The 18966-nt window shown below is 53.6% G+C and overlaps 1 protein-coding gene and 1 pseudogene across 2 annotated transcripts in view; both read left to right on the top strand.

Moving 5' to 3' along the window:
• CACNG4 (calcium voltage-gated channel auxiliary subunit gamma 4) overlaps positions 1-13528 on the top strand; it is a 69153-nt gene extending 55625 nt beyond the window's left edge. The window contains exons 3-4 of the mRNA XM_050762485.1: positions 5712-5852; positions 10580-13528. Coding sequence (XP_050618442.1) covers positions 5712-5852; positions 10580-11118 — 680 coding nt within the window. The 3' untranslated portion in view covers positions 11119-13528. The remainder of the gene's footprint in view (positions 1-5711; positions 5853-10579) is intronic.
• Positions 11158-13528, top strand: LOC126938326 (uncharacterized; annotated as a pseudogene). Its single transcript, XR_007720058.1, has 2 exons — positions 11158-11182; positions 11404-13528. The product of XR_007720058.1 is annotated as an uncharacterized LOC126938326 (transcript).
• Positions 13529-18966: the final 5438 nt, after the last annotated feature.

Raw genomic sequence — 18966 nt, 5'->3', positions numbered from 1 at the left:
CAGCCTCTGATATATGGTCCTGAAGTCTTTTAAGCACCGCGTCTGCCCATGGGAGCCCCCACCTGCTCCTGGGTCCAGTGGCTGCGTGGGGCCCCCAGACTGAAGCCCGGAAGTCACAGCGCAAGCTCAATCCCAAATAACAAACCCAGCCACCATACTAAGTCCAGATCTCATCCCTGGGCCTGTGAATACTTCCCTGGGAGCTGCCAGGGAGGAGCCTGCAAATAGAAAAATAGCACCATTTCGGAGTCATTTTCCCCTTTCACGTTAGGCAAGACACGAAGAGCAGCTCACAGCAGCACCCCTGGGGCTCGAACCCAGCCTCATTGATGGAGAATCGATACCAGCGCCCTCAGAGAGAGCACAATTCACTCTGCACCTGCTTATAGATCGTTTTTTCTAAGAGAAAGGATTTTGATTCTGAGTCATCTGGTGAAATAGAACAGCACGCGGTTCCCATCGAGCCTGGGGCAGTGTCAGGCTGCTGCGACCAGGCCCAGAACGTGAAATAATTTGGCCACCGCTCTGCCTCCCATCCTTCCTCCCTCACCTTCTCCTCCCCTTCTCCTCCTTCTGCCTATACTCTGGTTCTGCTTACCGGGAGCCCACACTGAACCAATCAAATGAGATTCCCACAGGGCCGCCAGAGATAGTTGTGCAGGTTGCACACTGCACAACTCAAAGGATGTCACATGCATCAATTATGGTATGAACATCTGTCCAGTTGTATAGTGCATGTCTGCACAACTGTCTACAGAGGCCCTTGGTGCTCAGCCTAGCTGGGATGACCCAATTGAAAATCAGCCCCAACTCAGAATCTGCCTTCTCTGCCCAATCCAGGGCAATCAGGTGGTTCTTAAAGCTCTGGGGGCAGATGTGCCCATGGTCCAACCCTGGGACTATAAGGAAAATGGCGTTAGAGAAACAAACCATTCCCTCTCCATTTCCCACTGGAGCTCCCCTGAGGTTATGGGCATTGGTGCTAGTTTTTCTTTACTCACCTGTCTCTGTCCCATTCATGGTCCCGGAGTGCTGAGGTCTTTTTCTGGATTGGCCTCAAGATGCAGTAGCCCAGAGGTCACCCCACGTGGCTTCCTGATCTCCCAGCAGGAAGCAGATGTCACGCTCAAACAGGATGAATAAAGGGTGTCTATGGAAGGACCATTTACAAAAGTGTGGGTGAGGTTAAGGGAAACCCACAAGGGCTGGAGAGCACCCCGGGACCAGCAATAGCCGGGAGCCTGGATAGGTGAGGGGGGCAGGCGTGGGGAGCCTGGAGGAGGGAGCGGTAGGGACAGAGCCGCCTGGCAGGAGCTGCGGCCATCGGGAAGCAATGTCGCCCCTTCACCAACAGCTGGGCCGAACTCCCTCGCAGACACCCCTCTCCAAAAGCCAGAGGTGGGAGCCCGAGGATTCGGTCCACACAGTCAGCTTCCCGGGGCCCAGGGCAGGATGGAGTGAGGCTCTGGAAGAGCAAAAAAAAACAAAAACAAGTGAGCCGTTCCAGGTCCTCTGGGGAGGGTGCAAGGCGGGGAGGGCTACAGAGTGATTTTCCCAGATATAATGATGGTGACAGCACAACCGCAATTAGAGCTCATTGGGGAAGGCCATGTTCTCCTTAAGCGTACGCTGTGGGGAAAGCAGCCAGGTTCATTAACAAGCTCAGAGATGCTCATGGAAGAGACAGCTTGACGGCTTTCGGGCCTGTGGTCTCTGCTGCTGGCAGAAGTCAGGGCGGGGTGGGAGGGAACTGACTTCCCAACAGGGAGGTGTTTTTCCACTCGGTGGCTGCAGAAACCGGGATATCTGGCCCTAAAACCAAGCTCTGCATGTGTCTTTGATCGTCCTTTTATCTCCAGAGTACAGGTGCCTGTGAGCTTGGAGCCAGAGGGGCTGAGCAACTTTCAGAGACAGGCCAAGGTCATGGTCGCCACAGACATCTGGCATGAGTTTCCAGGGCCACCCTGATTTCTAATATTTTGTCTTCTGGTCTCTGTCCAGACTATGGCTCCCCAAAATATGTAGAAGCACAGGAGGGTGGTCTCTGGCGGTTGATATTTGCAACAAGTGAGGATTCATGAGGGTTCATTTATTCATTCATTTAACAAGTTATTGCAGCCAGACGCAGCGGTTCACTCCTGTAACCCAGCACTTTGGGAGGCCAAGGTGGGAAGATCGCTTGGGGTCAAGAGTTCCAGCTTGGTCAACGTAGTGAGACCTCATCTCTAGAAAAAATAAAAATAAATTAGCCAGACGTGATGGCATATGCCTCTAGTCCCAGCTACTCAGGAGGCTTGGGTGGGAGGATCACTTGAGCCGAGGAAGTTGAGGCTGCAGTGAGCCACGATCGTGCCACTGCACTCCAGCCTGCATGACAGAGCAAGACCCCATCTTAAAAAAAAAAAAAAAAAAAAAAAGTTACTGTGGGCCTACTATGTGCCAGGCACTGTATTAGACAAGTGGAGTACAGCAGCAAAGAAAACAGGGCTCTGTCCTCCGGGTGGAGAATGGGTGTTTTGGAGAAGGCAACAGATCCACGGTGGGGCTACCTGTGGGGCTGCCTGTTTCAGGCCGGCTCATCTGCGTGGGCGTGGAGCACCAACCCTGGCAGATCCAAGGCTGCACTGCTCCCACCCAGTCTTTGACAATTCAAGAAGGAACTCGGCCCCCAGCCATGCATTCTGAAACCTTCCACAGAAGCTGGGCTTGTGTTGTTTGTTGCAGAGCGCCCTGAAGGCCTCTGAGCTCTTATGATGTCCCTGCTGATTTGCAGATGCACAGCCCAAGATTTGAGGGGGTCACCACCCCACCTCCTGCCTACCTTCTCTTCCGCAGGCCCTGCTGATCCCAAGGGTTCCTGCCCACCTTGCCCTGGGCCTGGTGCCCCTCTCCAAGTCTGCATTTTCAGCAGCTAGGTGGATAACTTCTGTGCCAGGCCACAGGGGGCTGGTGTCAGGGCTGCTGGGAGTCCACAGTGTGCCCGGGGGTGAGTTAGAAGGAAGTGTCTGGTCTCCTGGCAGATGCAGATCCTCTGCCAGGGCTTGATATGGCTAGCAGGGCATGGGCTGGACTTCAGCCTCACTCATCCCTCCACCCCTTAGCCACCTGCGCTGTGTCCGACCTGCACCACTGTCTGTGGCAATCCCAGCTGGCATCTGCACATCCACAGCTCAGGCATGAGTCCCTGTGGCAAGGCATAGGTGCTTGTGTGACTTACCTGGGCAGAATGGATGGCTCTGAGCCAAGCCTGGGCATCCAGTGATCTTAGAGCAACTGGGCTTTTTTTTTTTTTTTTTTTTTTTTTTTAAAGACGGAGTCTCACTCTGTCATCCAGGCTGGAGTGCAGTGGTGCAATCTTGGCTCACTGCAACCTCTGCCTCCCAGGTTCAGGTGATTCTTGTGCCTCAGCCTCCTGAATAGCTGGGATTACAGGCACCCGCCATTATACCCGGCTAATTTTTCTATTTTTAGTAGAGACGGGGTTTCACGATGTTGGCCAGGCTGGTCTCAAACTCCTGACCTCAAGTGATCCACTCACCTCGGCCTCCCAAAGTGCTGGATGGACTTCCTTCTCTCGGATTCCTCTGACCTGTCTGCAGAACGAGGGCATGGAGGGGATGACTGACCCCAACTTTTCTGGCCAGCACAGATCAGAGGCACATTTCAGAACCACACAGGAAACTTCATCCCAGAGCCCGCTGCTGCCAGAAGGCAGAGAGGAATTGGAGAGGAGGAGGCACCAGAGAGAAGAACTGCATTTAACGCCCCCAGACAATCCCCTCTCTGTGAAGCAGGGACACACACTGATGCGTTCACAAAAAAGGAGACAAACCCTGCCTTCAGAGGAGAGGCTGACAGCCCTGAAACCCGCTCAGCTGGCTGGGGAGGGCGGCGCCTGCCAGTGCGGCCAGACTCACTGTCCCCTGCGGGGGCCACCAAGGGTCCACGAAGCCGAGCTTTCTACGGGGCTGGGAGACAGCAGGTGCTTGGGAAAGGCCGAACTCTTTGCTTCCCTTTCCTGAGTCTCCCTTCCCTCCCTCTGGTCTTCCTCCCACCCCATACGCTAAGGGAGGGGCACCCTAAGCCCTACTGGGTGCTTGACGTTTTCTCATGGTAACACTCCGATGAGGCATGTTCATTTCCCAAGGCCACCATAACAAATGATCAAAACCGTGTGACTTGCAACCGAAATTCACTGTCACAGTGTGGAAGCCAGAAGCCCAAAGTCAAGGTATTGGGGGACCCTGCTTTCTCTGAAGGCTCTAGGAGAGGGCCACTCTTCCAGCTTTGGGGGTGGTTGGTACTCCTTGGCTCATGGAAGCACCTTTGGGTCTCTGCCTCCGTCTTCACAGCCCCTTCTCCCCTGTGTCTTCTCCTCTTCTAAGGTTCTGTAAGGATGCTCGTCTTTGGATCTAGGGCCCACTGGATTCATCCCGGATGATCTCAGCTTGAGATTCTTAACTGAGTCCACATCTGCAAGACCTCTTTTTTTTTTTTGACAGAATCTCGCTCTTGTCACCCAGGCTGGAGTGCAACGGTGCAATCTCGGCTCACTGCAATCTCCACCTCCTGGGTTCGAGTGATTCTCCTGCCTCAGCCTCCCAAGTAGCTGGGATTACAGGCACCCACCACCATGCCCGGCTAATTTGTTTGTATTGTTAGTAGAGACGGGGTTTCACCATGTTGCCCAGGCTGGTCTCTAACTCCTGACCTCAGGTGATCCGCCTGCTTTGGCCTCCCAAAGTGCTAGGATTACAGGCATGAGCCACTGCGCCCTGCCAAGACCATTTTTCTAAATAAGATCAATTTACAGGTCCTAAGGGTTAGGACACAGGTGTATTCCAGGGAGGCTGCAATCCAACTCCCTACAGGTACATGTTACTATTCCCAAGTTATAAAAGGGGACTGAGGTGGCCACCAAAGTCAGCTGTCCCCGCTCAGCTAGTCAGTGGCAGGGCTACAAAGGTGGTTCTGTGGACACTGTGGGTCACAAGCATCCCTCTCGGCCCAGTCACACCTCCCCTGTGACTTCAGGCCAGTCGTGAGGTCCCACATCCTTGTCTGTCACCTGGGGGATGATGATGATGATGATGATGATGATGATGATGATGTTGAAGGTATAGAATGGTCGGGCCCAGCGCGATGCACCTTACATGTACAAAACCAAGTGTAGGACACCGGTGCTGTGAGGAACCTCATTCCACAGACAGGAAGCTGAGTTTTGTAGAGTGAAAGTGACTTGGCCAAGCCTGCACAGCCGGCATGTCACAGACCCAATGCCAATGCCTGTGCTCTCAGCCACTGACCAGGGACACCCTTTGTGGACACTGCTTCCCAGCCTTCCAGGGGCTTCATGGAGACTGCATTGATGCAAGGGCTGAGGGGGTTGTGCAGTGTCGCAGAAATGTGATGCAGTTTGTTGCTTTCATGGCTGTTACTATGGTCTCCCTGGTGCCCACTCCCAGGGAGAGACTAAGCGAGATGTGACTCCAGGGTGAAGGGCAGGCCTGGAGCCCCCACTTGCATCTGATCCAACAGCCCTGAGCTTACCTAGGCCCTGGCCCACCTCGAGTCTCCAGGTCCTGATGGGAATCTCAAATCCTGGGGAAGGGCCTGGAGCTGCAAGATTCCTGGGAGACATACACAGCCATGCCCGGAAGGGCAGCTGATCTCACTGCCTTCTGCTTTGTGCCCCCCACCTCCCTGGCCAGGCATCGTGCGAGCCTCCAGCGTCTTCCCCATCCTCAGCACCATCCTGCTTCTGCTGGGTGGCCTGTGCATCGGCGCCGGCAGGATCTACAGCCGCAAGAACAACATCGTCCTCAGCGCCGGCATCCTCTTCGTGGCTGCAGGTGAGCCGCCTGCCCGGGCTGGTGCTGGGCTGGGAGCTGGGGACACAGGACTGCCTGTTTCACACTGCAGGGAGTGTGCATCCTGCGGGGGGAATGCAGACATAACATCGCTGCATGCAACTGACTTGTAACGTTCCGGTGTTTAGGACGGGGTGGATGGAGAATGGGGAGCACCTGCCGAACAGGGCTTCCTTGTGGGGTGACAGAAATGTTTTGGGTGCTTGCACAACATTCTGAATGCGCGAAATGCCACTGGATTGTGCCCTTCCAAAGGGTTACTTTTATCTTGCATGAATTTCACTTCAACCAAAAAATAAATCCAGGTGTGCAAAGTGGTGCGTGGGGTTCAGCTGGCAGTTTTACAAGCCTGTAACTGGAGCCTGCCTGGGTTAGGCGGTCAGGGAGGTGCCCAGGGGAATCATGCCAAAACTCGAAGGAGTTGGCCAGGTAAACACAGGGTGGGGGCCCAGAATGGGCATGAGTGGCCATCTTGCAGAGGAAGCAGAAGTCCAAGGTGCCCAGGAAAGAGTGAGCAGGCGGCCCCCGCCCATCCCGACTGCCCCAACCCTCCTGGCTACAAGAAGGCAGCAGCACCTCAGAGCCATGCCCGATGTCCCCAGAAAGTGCCACTGGGGAAAAGCCACAGAGCTGTGGGTGACAGTGACATGCCACCTGGGCTGAGGATGGGCAGGTCTGTGATGCCGCACACGCGGGCCTCTCAGAGCATCCTTGTCCTGTCCTGCATTCCCTCGCCCTTTCTCCTGGAGTGGGTAGATGACTTCTGTTCACATCCTGGGACCCGGGGCCACTGCAGTAGAGGGGCTGGCTCCAGCTCTGCAGCCGCCGCTGGGGAGCCGAGGTGCCAGGCCCCAGTTCTACACCACTCCAGGGTCTGTTTCCTTCCAGTGCAATAAATACATGTGTGTGTGGAGTGCGTGTGTCAGGAGTGTGGTGTGTGTATGTGTTTGAGAACTGTGATTGTGTGTGTGGTATATGTGTGTGTTTGAGGAGTGTGGTGTGTCTGAGGACTGTGGTGTGTGTGTGTGAAGAGTGTAGGATGTGTGTGTGTATTTGAGGACTGTGGTGTGTTTGAGGAGTGTGGTGTGTTTGTGTGTGTGAGGACTATGGTGTGTGTGTGTCTGAGGAGTGTGGTGTGTGTGTATATTTGAGGACTATGGTGTGTGTGTGTCTGAGGCACGTGGTGTGTGTGTATTTGAGGACTGTGATATATGTGTGTCTGAGGCGTGCGGGGTGTGTGTGTGTATTTGAGGACTGTGGTGTGTGTGTGTGTGTGAGGACTATGGTGTGTGTGTCTGAGGAGGGTGATGTGTGTGTGTATTTGAGGACTATGGTGTGTGTGTGTGAGGACTATGGTGTGTGTGTGTGTGAGGACTATGTGTGTGGGTCTGTGGAGGGTGATGTGTGTGTCTGAGGAGGGTGATGTGTGTATTTGAGGACTATGGTGTGTATGTGAGGACTATGGTGTGTGGGTCTGCGGAGGGTGATGTGTGTGTCTGAGGAGGGTGATGTGTCTGTGTATTTGAGGACTATGGTGTGTGTGTGTGAGGACTATGGTGTGTGTGTCTGCGGAGGGTGATGTGTGTCTGTGTATTTGAGGACTATGGTGTGTTTGTGTGTGTGAGGACTATGGTGTGTGTGTCTGAGGAGTGTGGTGTGTGCGCGCACGTGTGTGTCTGTTGGGAAGAGGAGCCTGTGTTGAGGGTCTCCTGGGAGAAGCATGAACCTCCCTCCTGGCCAGGCCCCCCGCCCTTCCCTTCTTCCCCGCGGCTCCGTTCTCTCTCCTCCTGCCCCAGGCCCACCACCTGCTCCTTGAAGCAGTCATTTTTCACAAGGTGTGAGCCGTTTAGGAGGTCCCGGCTGTGACCCCTGAACACTGCCCCGGAGCGTCCTCCCCAGGTCAGGAAGAGAAGACTCCAGTCACACCAGAAACCACAGTGGCCGTGCCAGCGCTCTGTGAGCCCGACCGCACCATCCCCGCTCCTGCGGAGGAGGCACACAGGGAGTCCAGCAGCTCAGGTGGCTTCCCTGAAGTCACACGCACAGTGGCAAAGACACGCTGTGCCCAGGGCTGCCCCCCTCCAAGGCCCCTCGAGATGCCCCCTGCAGCTGCCTGTGCCCCCAGAAGAAGCCGTTTCAAAGGCAGGCCCAGATGCTTGGTGCCACCAGAGGGGCTTGGAGCCTGGACCCAGAGCCTTAGCCAAAGAAAACTAGTCCAGGCAGAGAAGGTGGCTGCGGCCGGCTGCAAGGAAGCAATGGGGAGGCCCGCAGGGGGACACTGGCTTATTCACTGGCGTAGGGGGCGCTGATGGGGGCCGAGCGTGGTGGCAGGCACCCGGGCGTGTATGGGGCCTGGCTTCAGACCACCAGCCCTGGCAGGGAGGTCAGACAAGCTCTTAAAGAACTCGAGGTGGAAAATGGTAGGTGCCACAGGGGAGGGACAGGTTCCAAGGCTGGGAAAGTCGGAAGAAGATACAAAACTTCTCTGGGAAACTGGATTCATAGAGTTGTCATTTAAGAAACACTTTTCCAACGCGTGCTGAATACAGAGTGGGGAAGACAACACGAAGCTAGGGAAGCAGCAAGAGAGAGATCAGAGGGGAGAAAGGTGAACTGGTGGCGGCTCACACCTGTAATCCCAGCACTTTGGGAGGCCGAGGCAGGCAGATCACTGGAGGTCAGGAGTTTGAGACCAGCCTGGCCAGCATGGTGAAACCCAGTCTCTACTAAAAATACAAAAATTAGTTGGGCATGGTGGCACGCTACTTGGGAGGCTGAGGCACAAGAATCACCTGAACCTGGGAGGCGGAGGTTGAAGTGAGCCGAGATCACACCACTGCACTCCAACCTGGGTGACAGAGCAAGACCCTGTCTCAAAAAAATAAATAAATAAAAAGCGAACTAGTAGGGTAAAAAAAAAACATGCCAGAAAGGGTTCTTACAGAACACAACGGAAGAGACAAGGAGTCGAAACCCAGGACTAATGAGCTCAGGGCAGGATTGCTGGACCCCTTAGCCGAAGATATTCTAACCCTTCCACACGGGGTGGGTGCTGCAGAAAATGGACAGAGGACGTGGACAGTGCAGAGACAAACACAACACAGCACTTTATGATAAAATGCAGCAGATGGTAATTGAACTTACGGCAGGCGCCCTGTGTGCTGGATGCTGTTGTGAGCACTTTGTATATATCAGCTCATTTAATCCTCACACCAGCCCGGCGAGGTGTGGACCACAGTTACTCCCACCTTACACATGAGGAGACTGACACATAGGGATTGGGAGTAATTTGTCAAAAGTCACACTGATATTTGGTAGAACTGGAACTCACACCCCACCAGTGTGGCTCTGTTCAGCCTCCCTTAGAATAAGAGAGAATCGAATAAACACAACAATGACTCTTTTTCACTTCCCATATTGGCAAAGAACCAGAAATTTGATAATATTCACGATAGGCTGTTGGGACATTTGTACCCTTACAGAGGGCACTTAGGCAGTGACTGTAAATTTAAAACACTAAATGCAGTGTAATATCCTGAATCCATCCAGGGACAGAGAAAGTACATTAGTGCAAACCCAGTAAAATCCAAGTAAAGGCCGGGCACGGTGGCTCACACCTATTATCCCAGCACTTTGGGAAGCTGAGGCAAGTGGATCACTTAAGATCCTGAGTTTGAGACCAGCCTAGCCACATGGTGAAACCCTGTTTCTACTAAAAATACAAAAAGTACCCAGGCATGGCGGTGCGTGCCTGTAATCTCAGCTACTCAGGAGGCTGACGCAGGAGAATCGCTTGAACCCAGGAGGCAGAGGTTGCAGTGAGCAGAGATCGTGCCACTGCACTCCAGCCTGGGCAGCAAAGTGAGACTGAGACTGTCTCAAAATACAGACAAACAAAAAATCCATGTAAAGTCTGAAGTAATGTGCCAGGCTGGTTTGTTTGTTGTGACGAATGTTCCACATAATGTAAAATGTTAACATTAGGGGGAACTGGGTGAGGAGTATATGAAACTCTCTGGACCTTGCAGCTGTTTGGTAAATCATAAATTATTCTCAAATAAAAATGTATTTTAAGTGTTTCAATGCACATGGCCCAGCAGTTTCACTGCAAGGAGTGCACCCCGTAGTTGTATCCATGTGCACACGTGAGGCTGTAGACACAAGGATGTCCAAGGCAACCTTGTCACAGCAGAGGGCAGGGCCCAGACATCTCCTGCAAAGGCCTGGTTAGGTGGTTCGTGAGACTTCCTTATGGGGGTGCCGCATGTAGTTAGAAAGACAGGAGCAGCTCTGCATGGCCTGATTCAGAACTGTCTCTCAGATATACTGTTAAGAGAAAAAACAAGCGGCCAAAGAGTATTGTGCAAAGGAAATAATAGGGGTGTGGGTGTGTGTGTGTGTGTGTGTGTGTGTGTGTTAGAGAGAATTCTTTTTTCTGGAAGGACATACAAAAGAAGATAACAGTAGTTGCCTTAAAGAGGGGAACTGGGGGCTGAGAGTGTGTTTCATTGTATACCTCATTTGAACTTTGTACTATATTACCCATTCAACATTAATTACTGAAAAGAAAAATTAGCAACGAGAATAAAGAAATACTCATCAGAGAGGGGAGTGTCCACCTGTTCCCTGCCCTGCCCATCCCACTGTGGGTCTAACCTCTGCCTCTCTCCCTCCCTGGCCCCACTCCCCGCTCCCTGCTTCCCTTTCAGGCCTCAGTAACATCATTGGTATCATCGTCTACATTTCCAGCAACACAGGCGACCCGAGTGACAAGCGGGATGAAGACAAAAAGAACCATTACAACTATGGCTGGTCTTTTTACTTTGGAGCTCTGTCTTTCATTGTGGCTGAGACCGTGGGCGTCCTGGCTGTAAACATTTACATTGAGAAAAATAAAGAGTTGAGGTTTAAGACCAAACGGGAATTCCTTAAGGCATCTTCCTCTTCTCCTTATGCCAGGATGCCAAGCTACAGGTACCGGAGACGGCGCTCGAGGTCCAGCTCGAGGTCCACCGAGGCCTCGCCCTCCAGGGACGTGTCGCCCATGGGCCTGAAGATCGCAGGGGCCATCCCCATGGGGGAGCTGTCCATGTACACGCTGTCCAGGGAGCCCCTCAAGGTGACCACCGCAGCCAGCTACAGCCCCGACCAGGAGCCCAGCTTCCTGCAGGTGCATGACTTTTTCCAGCAGGACCTGAAGGAAAGTTTCCATGTCAGCATGCTGAACCGACGGACGACCCCTGTGTGAGCCGCCTGCCCCTTCTCTCAGCTCCGGCCTCTCCCCAGAATGGCTCTTTTTGTCACACAGGACGGCATGTGATCCTCAAGACAACGAACAATGAACTAAAGCCGAACGCAGCCCCCCCTGGTCTCCAGAGGTGTCCTGGGCTGGTTTTGCACAGAGGCTGTGCTGGTAGACTGGACCCGGGGCTGCAGAAGAAGCTGAAGGCTGACTTTGTCCCCTCCCCCAAAAGGGTGTTTTGATGCCCCAGGGTCACTGAAATCTCCCAGGAAGCCCCAGAGCTTTCCTGAGGCTGCCCGGCCTTGATCAACTCGGGAAGACAAAATCGAGCCATTATCTCCTCTTGGAAAGGAATCTTGCCAGAAAAACGGGATTTCAGGCCCCTCCCTCCCTGCCTGGGCGCCTGGCCACCAGAAGGCTCTGCCGAGCACCAAGAGGTCTCTGGGCTCTTGTCAGCTGCTTTTGAACCTGAGGTTCCTGTGTCCTTGAGCCAGAAATCAGACCACCGAAGCTCACTCCCTTCCTCTCCATCTCTCCCTCTCTTCGAGACTCTGGCGGTGGCCTGTGATCCTGAAGACAGCTCTGCAGCCAACTGGTGCTTCGGCCTTTGCGCTGTCCCGGGGCCAGCTTCCCTCGACCTGGGGAGGCCATGGCCTGTGGAGGAGGCCCAGGTAAAGGCTGGCAGCTGTTGCTGGCTCTCCTCTCTGCTTCTGGAAGCTTCCGCCTCACTCAGAATGGGCAGGACAGACCCACTGACTGGACTTCAGAGTCTGGAGGGTTCCATTGGTCAGGGGAAAGTGGGCACGTGGCCTCTTGCTGTGCCCCTTGTCACAGAGCCGAGGAGCAACTCTGTCCCCTGAGCATTGGGGGTCCTGGGGAAGAGGTGGACACACAGCTCCCTCCAACTGGCATTCGGCAACAGGAGCCTGGACTTCTGTGCAAGAAAGGGAGACCCAAGGGTGAACAGTGGCAAAGAAAAAAAAAAAAAACCCTAGAGAACAAACATCCAATTCCTAGGTGGTTACCAATCATGACTTCCTGCAAATCAACGCCAGGAGAGCAACTTACATTCATTTCTTTGTCTTAAAACGTAGCAGCAACTGGCCCCACAACTCCTGTCAATGTAATTTATTCCACCACCACCTAACAGGATGGAGTGGAGGGAGTTTGGATAAATGGGCTGAGCTGGGCTTCTCTTCCTCCCCACAGAGGGGAGATCTCAGCACTTTGTCCGGAGCTGAGGAAGTGGGTTCTGTGTTTTACAGTTTTTCCAGCCATTCTTTTTTTTCCCCCTCGTAAAGCAAGCAAAGAGCGTGGAAGCGTGTACTGGCTTGGAAGAAGAACTCTCTAGAACATGGAACTTAACCCTCTTTTATATAAAACATGTGCTTTCTAAAGAAAAATTGTTTCTTACTTTTTGAGACTCCTTGATCCACCCTGGAACAGTCGCCTGTAGTCCTGGTAGCTATCGTGCTTGGAAATAACAAGTGCATCCTTACCTCAGCTATCTGCTTGCAGCCCATGGGTGGACTCGGCCCCCTGGGGTTCAGACCCAGGTCCATGCGGCCTGGTGATGATGTCATCGTCTATCCCACCTTCCTTTGCCCCCAGGAAAGGACACATCCACCCGTAGCGGCCGCAGCTGACTGCTGCGGTGTACCTTAGAGCTGAAGTGAGGCCTGCCAGGGCCCCTGTGTGCTGTGCTCCGGAGCCTTCGCTCCCGTCGGGGCTGACATCGTCTGGTGGCGTGTCCAAGTGTGCCTAGCAGCGGACGCTGAAGCACCAGAGCTCAAGGCCTTCACCTGCTCTAGGCCAGCCCCGTCCCCACACCCCACCACCTCCACTGCCATGACCAGGCTGAAGACAGGGAACGCCCTCCCCAGACCCGCCGTCCAGCAAGGCCCCGAGACTTTTCTTCTGTGATCTCCAAAAGCAAGGCAGCCGCGCTGTTCTGTTTCCTCTCCATCTGCCACCTCCCCTCCCACTGCCCCAGAAGTTTCTATCATTCCATGGAGAAAGCTGTGTTCCAATGAATCCTACCTCTTGCCCAGTCCCAGGCAGAGTAAGCAGGGCCCACCTAGGGACCAAGAAAGAGTAGGAAGAAGGGGACGAGCCGGGAGCAAAACCACCTCAGACACCCGGAACTTCTCAGCCTTCTCCCCGCGGCCAGCCGGGTCTCCGGGGACCCTGGGCCCTGGGCCACCCATTCCTGGCCCTCCCGCTGCATCTCAGACCTGACGCCCACCCGGGGGGGATGTGGTGGCCGGTACCCGCCTTCTCTCCCTCCTCCCGACCCACCCCCTCACCCCCACCCCTGTGTGTTTCGCCAGTTAAGCACCTGTGACTCCAGTACCTACTACTGGTTTTTGGTTGGTTGTTCTGTCTTTTTTTTAATTAAATAAAAACATTTTTAAAATGTTCTCTTCTTGATGTGGGGAGGCGGGGGAAAAGCCCCCCATAAGTCTTTGTGGGCAGTTAGGGTAAACAGATGTCCCTGGGTCTAGGGTACACTGTGCCCCACCCCCGCCGCCAGAGAAGAAGAAGGAGGCCCAGGGGGCGGGGAGGCCAGGCTCTGACCAAGGCCGATTTTTCCGGCTTTAATCTGGGTCACTGGCCACCTCCCCCGTGCCAATGGCTGGTTTAAAACTTCTGGGTGGTGCCATCGAGGTGGCTTTTCACCAATGAGCCAGAAGATACACAGGCTGCCCTGGGTGGGGTGTGGGCCCCTGGGCAGCCAAGAGAGCCAGGCCTGTCCCCCTGCAGAGTGGAGGCCAGCCGGAGCCACAGCTGCCAAGGCACTAAAGTTGCCCCCAAGTGGTTTCAAAGAAAGTCACTAGCCAGCCTCTGTTCCCCTCTGAATTCTGAAACGATTACGAAGTAGAGCATCCTTATGACTACAATGTGAGCGTCATGGCTGGAAAAGCCAGAAGGGAGGATGTGGCTCAGACCAGAGGCCAAATGGGCTTCCTCCACTGTCACTGGACAGTCCCAGGCAGGGCATCCGACCACTCCTGCCCCAGGCCACAGGGAGGAGTAAGGTAAGGAACTGAGAGAGGGGCCAGAGGACCCTTCTAGCCCGGGCGATGGCCAACAAATGGCACAGGCCCCAGCCGACAACCACTGCAGACAGCCAGGTTCACCCTCGCAGGTGGGCACAGACCTCCACCTTCCCCTCCTTGGAGGCAAGAGGAGGGATAAGCAGCACCCTCTCCTGGTTCTGTCCCAGCTGCAGCCCAGGAGACCTTTGCATCCAGTTACACTTTGCTCTTTCTTTCTTTTTTTCTTTTTCTTTCTTTGTTTCTTCTTTCCTTCCTTTTCTTTCTTTTTGATGGAGTCTTGCTTGGTTGCCCAGGCTGGAGTCCAGTGACGTGATCTCAGCTCACTGCAACCTCCACATCCTGAGTTCACGCCTCAGCCTCCCGAGTAGCTGGGACTCCAGGCGCCCGCCACCATGCTTGGCTAATTTTTTGTATTTTTAGTAAAGACGAGGTTTCACCATGTTAGCCAGGATGGTCTCGATTTCCTGACCTCGTGATCTGCCCGCTGGGCCTCCCAAAGTGCTGGGATTATAGGCGTGCGCCACGGCGCCAGGCCTGCATTTTTTTCAGGACTTTGACCTTGAGTTTCCTTGCTAAGGGCCACAGGCTTCACTGCTCCTCCTGGAACCAAGAGGCACCAAACTCTTGAGCCTCCTTCAAGAGAACTTCGGTCTCACGAAAAGCTTTCCTACCCGGGTCCCAGAGAAAAGCATGGAGCAGGGAGGCTGAGGGCCCAGCGTCCCTACATCCCTACCTTGGAGCTAAAGTAACCAGTCTTGGCTTTTCTGAACTTTCTGCCCCAGCTTTTAACCTTCTTTCCTCTTATCTGAGACAGGCACCTGCGGAAACTATGTGCTGAGCCACCAGGCCCTGGGGTCAGGGGAGCTCAGGCCTTTGCCCACCCCCACCTGCTGACCCCCTGCCAAGCTCCGAGCACTCATTCCACGCTGCCCAGAGTCAGCACCCTGTGTCAGAACTTCTCTGTCTCCTGTTGATTCTTAGCCCCTAGGAAACTGGCTCAGTGCAAGATTCTCAGCCATCCTGGGTGGACTCCCAGGCCAGTCTGCATTTAGCGACTTGGTTCCACCTCCCGTGGTCACGTGGTCCCATGTTTCGTTCAACTAAAAACTCTGCCTCCATAACATGCAGAGTTAGAGCCACAAGAACTGGCACAGAAATAATTATTCCATTTCCCTAATAAAAATGCTGCTGATTAAATGATGGGTGCACCAAAATCTCAGAAATCACCCCTAAAGAACTTATTCATGTAACCAAACACTACCTGGTCCCCAAAAACCTATTGAAATAAAAAATAAATTAAAAAACAAAAAGTGCTGCTGAGGGCCAGGCGCGGTGGCTCACGCCTGTAATCCCAGCACTTTGGGAGGCTGAGGCGGGCGGATCACTTGAGGTCAGGTGTTTGAGATCAGCCTGGCCAACATGGTGAAACCCCCAGCTCTATTAAAAATACAAAAATGAGCCAGGTGTGGGGACTCACGCTTGTAGTCCCAGCTACTCAGGAGGCTGAGGCAGAAGAATCGCTTGAACCTGGGAGGCGAAGGTTGTGGTGAGCCGAGATCCCGCCACTGCACTACAGCCTGAGCGACAGCGCAAGATCTTTTTAAAAATAATGCTGCTGAAAAGTCCCTCTCCTCCAGCCCAGCAGCCCCATTCTATCCTGGCACTGGTGTTACTTAGAACAGGCCGACTACCCGCCGGGCGCGGTGGCTCACGCCTGTAATCCCAGCACTTTGGGAGGCCAAGGTGGGCAGATCACGAGGTCAGGAGATCAAGACCATCCTGGCTAAAACGGTGAAACCCCGTCTCTACTAAAAATACAAAAAATTAGCCGGGCGTGGTGGCGGGCGCCTGTAGTCCCAGCTACTCCCGAGGCTGAGGCAGGAGAATGGCGTGAACCCAGGAGGCGGAGCTTGCAGAGAGCCGAGATCACGCCACTGCACTCCAGCTTGGGCGACAGAGCAAGACTCTGTCTCAAAAAAAAAAAAAAAAAAAAAAGAATAGGCTGACTACCCAACCAACAACCCCAAGCATATACAGGATTCATAGAATAGAAGTTCATTTCTCACTCCTATAAAGTCCACTCAGCTGTGCAGGGGTGGGTCCTAGGCTCCACCCAGTCCTGCAGACATTCAGAGACCCATGGAGACTCTGCCATCTTCAACATGGGCTTCTTAGGTTGCACTGAACATTGATGTCCAGTGGGCAGTTGGAGGGGAGAGAGAATAGATGATACTGTGGGTGGAAAGCCTTGTGGGAGGTTTTAATAGACCATGAAGTTGTGACTTCACCCTCTGTCCACATGCCATTGGCCAGAACTCAATCATGTGACCATGTCTAAGAGCAGGGGAAGGTGGGAAATGTAGTCTAATTCAGGGGAAAAGGAAAGCTTGGGGAAGAGCTGGTCAGTGTCAGCCCCCTGGTCTCTGTCTTTTGTTTGGTAACTCCCTGCTTGGCCTCCCTCCACCAAACTTTTTTGGGCATGCCCACTTTAAAGTGACAGCTTTTCCTGGGACTGCATCAACCTGTGTGTCCTGAGCCCCTCCTTCAGCTCCAACGTGATGTCTGACCTCTACTCTCTCCAGATGCCCCGTCTGTAGCATGGGTCCATACTACTTTCAATCCAGGTTGGAGGGACGGTCTTGAGCTTGTGCCTAGACGCAAATAAGAACCACGGAATTACTGAACATCATGCTTAACAGAACTGGCAGACACTTTAGGAATATCTCATTCAACTTGATCATTATATCCACGATCAAGATACCAGCAGAAAAATGCATACATTTGATCATTATAGAAAAGGATCAGGCCCCAAGAGGGAAGGAGAGGGGTAGAAGGAAGGAAAAATGAAAAGAAAGAAGAAAATCATTTTTTGAGAATTTTCGTAACAACCGTGAAAGGGAGCTACCGCTAGCCCAGTGGTTTTCAAGTAGGGGCAATTTTGCATCTCAAGGGGATGTTTACCAATATCTGGAGATATTTTTGGTTGTCATAACTTGAAAGGGGGGTGCTGCTGACGTCTATTGGGCAGATGCTGAGGATGCTGCTAAGTATCCTACGATGCACCAAACAGCCCCATGCTTCATCCCCCAAAAGAATAATCTGCCACAAATATCATTCGTGCTGAGGCTGAGAAGCCCCGCACTCACTTGATTCAACAGTGAGGGAAACTGAGGCTCAGAAAGGGTGACACCACTCGTGCACCATCACATGGCAAGTTTTTGGTGCTTACTGTATCTAGGTTGTGGGCATACTACGAAAACGCATATGTTTAATCCCAGCATCTCCTTTCCCTGCAACCCATTTAGATTTCTGCCTTTTTCTTCTTCGTTGTTGAACCAACAGTTTCAGAAACAGACACTGGAGTTCGAGGAAGGGAATGGGAAACAGCCCCTGTCCCTGGGGAAGAGGGCTTTCTTGGAAGCCTGTGACCCTGTGTCTGGGAACAGAATGATGATGGAATTCAATCAGAACAGGCAGCAGGAGAACAAGCCCAGAAGCCTGGCCCAGCCTGACACAGGGATTCACCCTCCTCCGCCTACACCCTAGAAGCCGCAGTGAGATGGTAGAGGACCAGAAAGATGGAGATCAAAACCCAGCTCCTCCACTCTGAGGGGCAGCACTGGGCAAGTCACCCAGCCTCTCTCAGAGCCTGTTCCCTCCTCAGTCACATGAGGCAGGTGACATCCCCCACCTCGCATTGTTGAGAGAATGAACTAAATTTTCAACAAGGAAATGCACATAAACACCCCAGTTCAGCGACTGGCATTCTAGTGAGTGGTCAGGAATGTTTGTTGACAAACAATACTAAAGGAATTTCCCAAAGTGGATTATTCTAGAACAGCTGTTGGAGGCAGTGCTCTGAGAGCCAGGCCCAGAGGGTGCCTGGTGCACTGCACTTTGCTTTGGGAGAAACCTGCCATCCAGTATTGAGTCTTGCACCTGGGAGCGCCCCCTGCTGCCAGCTCCTTCTATTGCCGAAGCCCATTTGTTTTCACCCTCAGTGTCCTGGGCTGCTGGGCGGAGGTGGTCAGGGCAGCTGTGTGGCTGCTGCTTTCTTTGCAGGACCTGACAACCCCCAAACCCTGCTGGGGCCCTCCTGGTTCCATGAAGGTTATGCAGGCTGCAAGAACCCAGTCCTGACCAGCTCCCAGGTGCCCTGTTCTGGTTCCCTAACGTGGAACCACAGGAGCTGGCACTAAGGAGAGGCCTGGGAGAAAGAGGGGTGTGCGTGGATGGGAAGTAAGGGGGCAAGGGAGACCTCCCTGCAGGGAGCTCAGAGCCAGCCAGGTTCTGAGCCTTCAGCTCCCTGCATTGGTACCCAAGACAGCATCCCTCCATCACTGCCTAGCCCTAGAGATCTGGGGCAGGGGGGAGGGATGGGAGGACAGAAATGGTTGCTCAGGGACCTTAGGATCCAGAGGGTGGAAGATGGGGCAGATATACCTGAGGCAGATGTTCTTAAACTTGCAGCTTTCAGCAAAATGGCTGGTGCAACCTCAAGAACAGAAGTCCTGCGATCAAAAAGGGTTACCAACCCACATCCTTGTGTGCTTAGAGCCCATTCTCTCCTCAGTCACCTGAGGAAGGTAACATCGTCCAAACAGCAGTGTTGGACCTGCAGGAGAGGAGGCTTGGAGGGACCTACACCTGACCTTTGTCCCCTATTCACTCCTATAGGACACCCAGAGGCCAATGAAAAGGTCAGGCCTTCTTGTCTACCTCCAAACCCAGCCAGGAGCTTGTCCACATGTGCAGCCTGAGGGCCTGGGCTTTGGGGACAGCAGCCTCAGCCACC

Source organism: Macaca thibetana, chromosome 16 (assembly GCF_024542745.1).
Source record: "Macaca thibetana thibetana isolate TM-01 chromosome 16, ASM2454274v1, whole genome shotgun sequence".
NCBI lineage: Eukaryota > Metazoa > Chordata > Mammalia > Primates > Cercopithecidae > Macaca > Macaca thibetana.
This window is presented reverse-complemented; position numbering and strand designations above follow the sequence as displayed.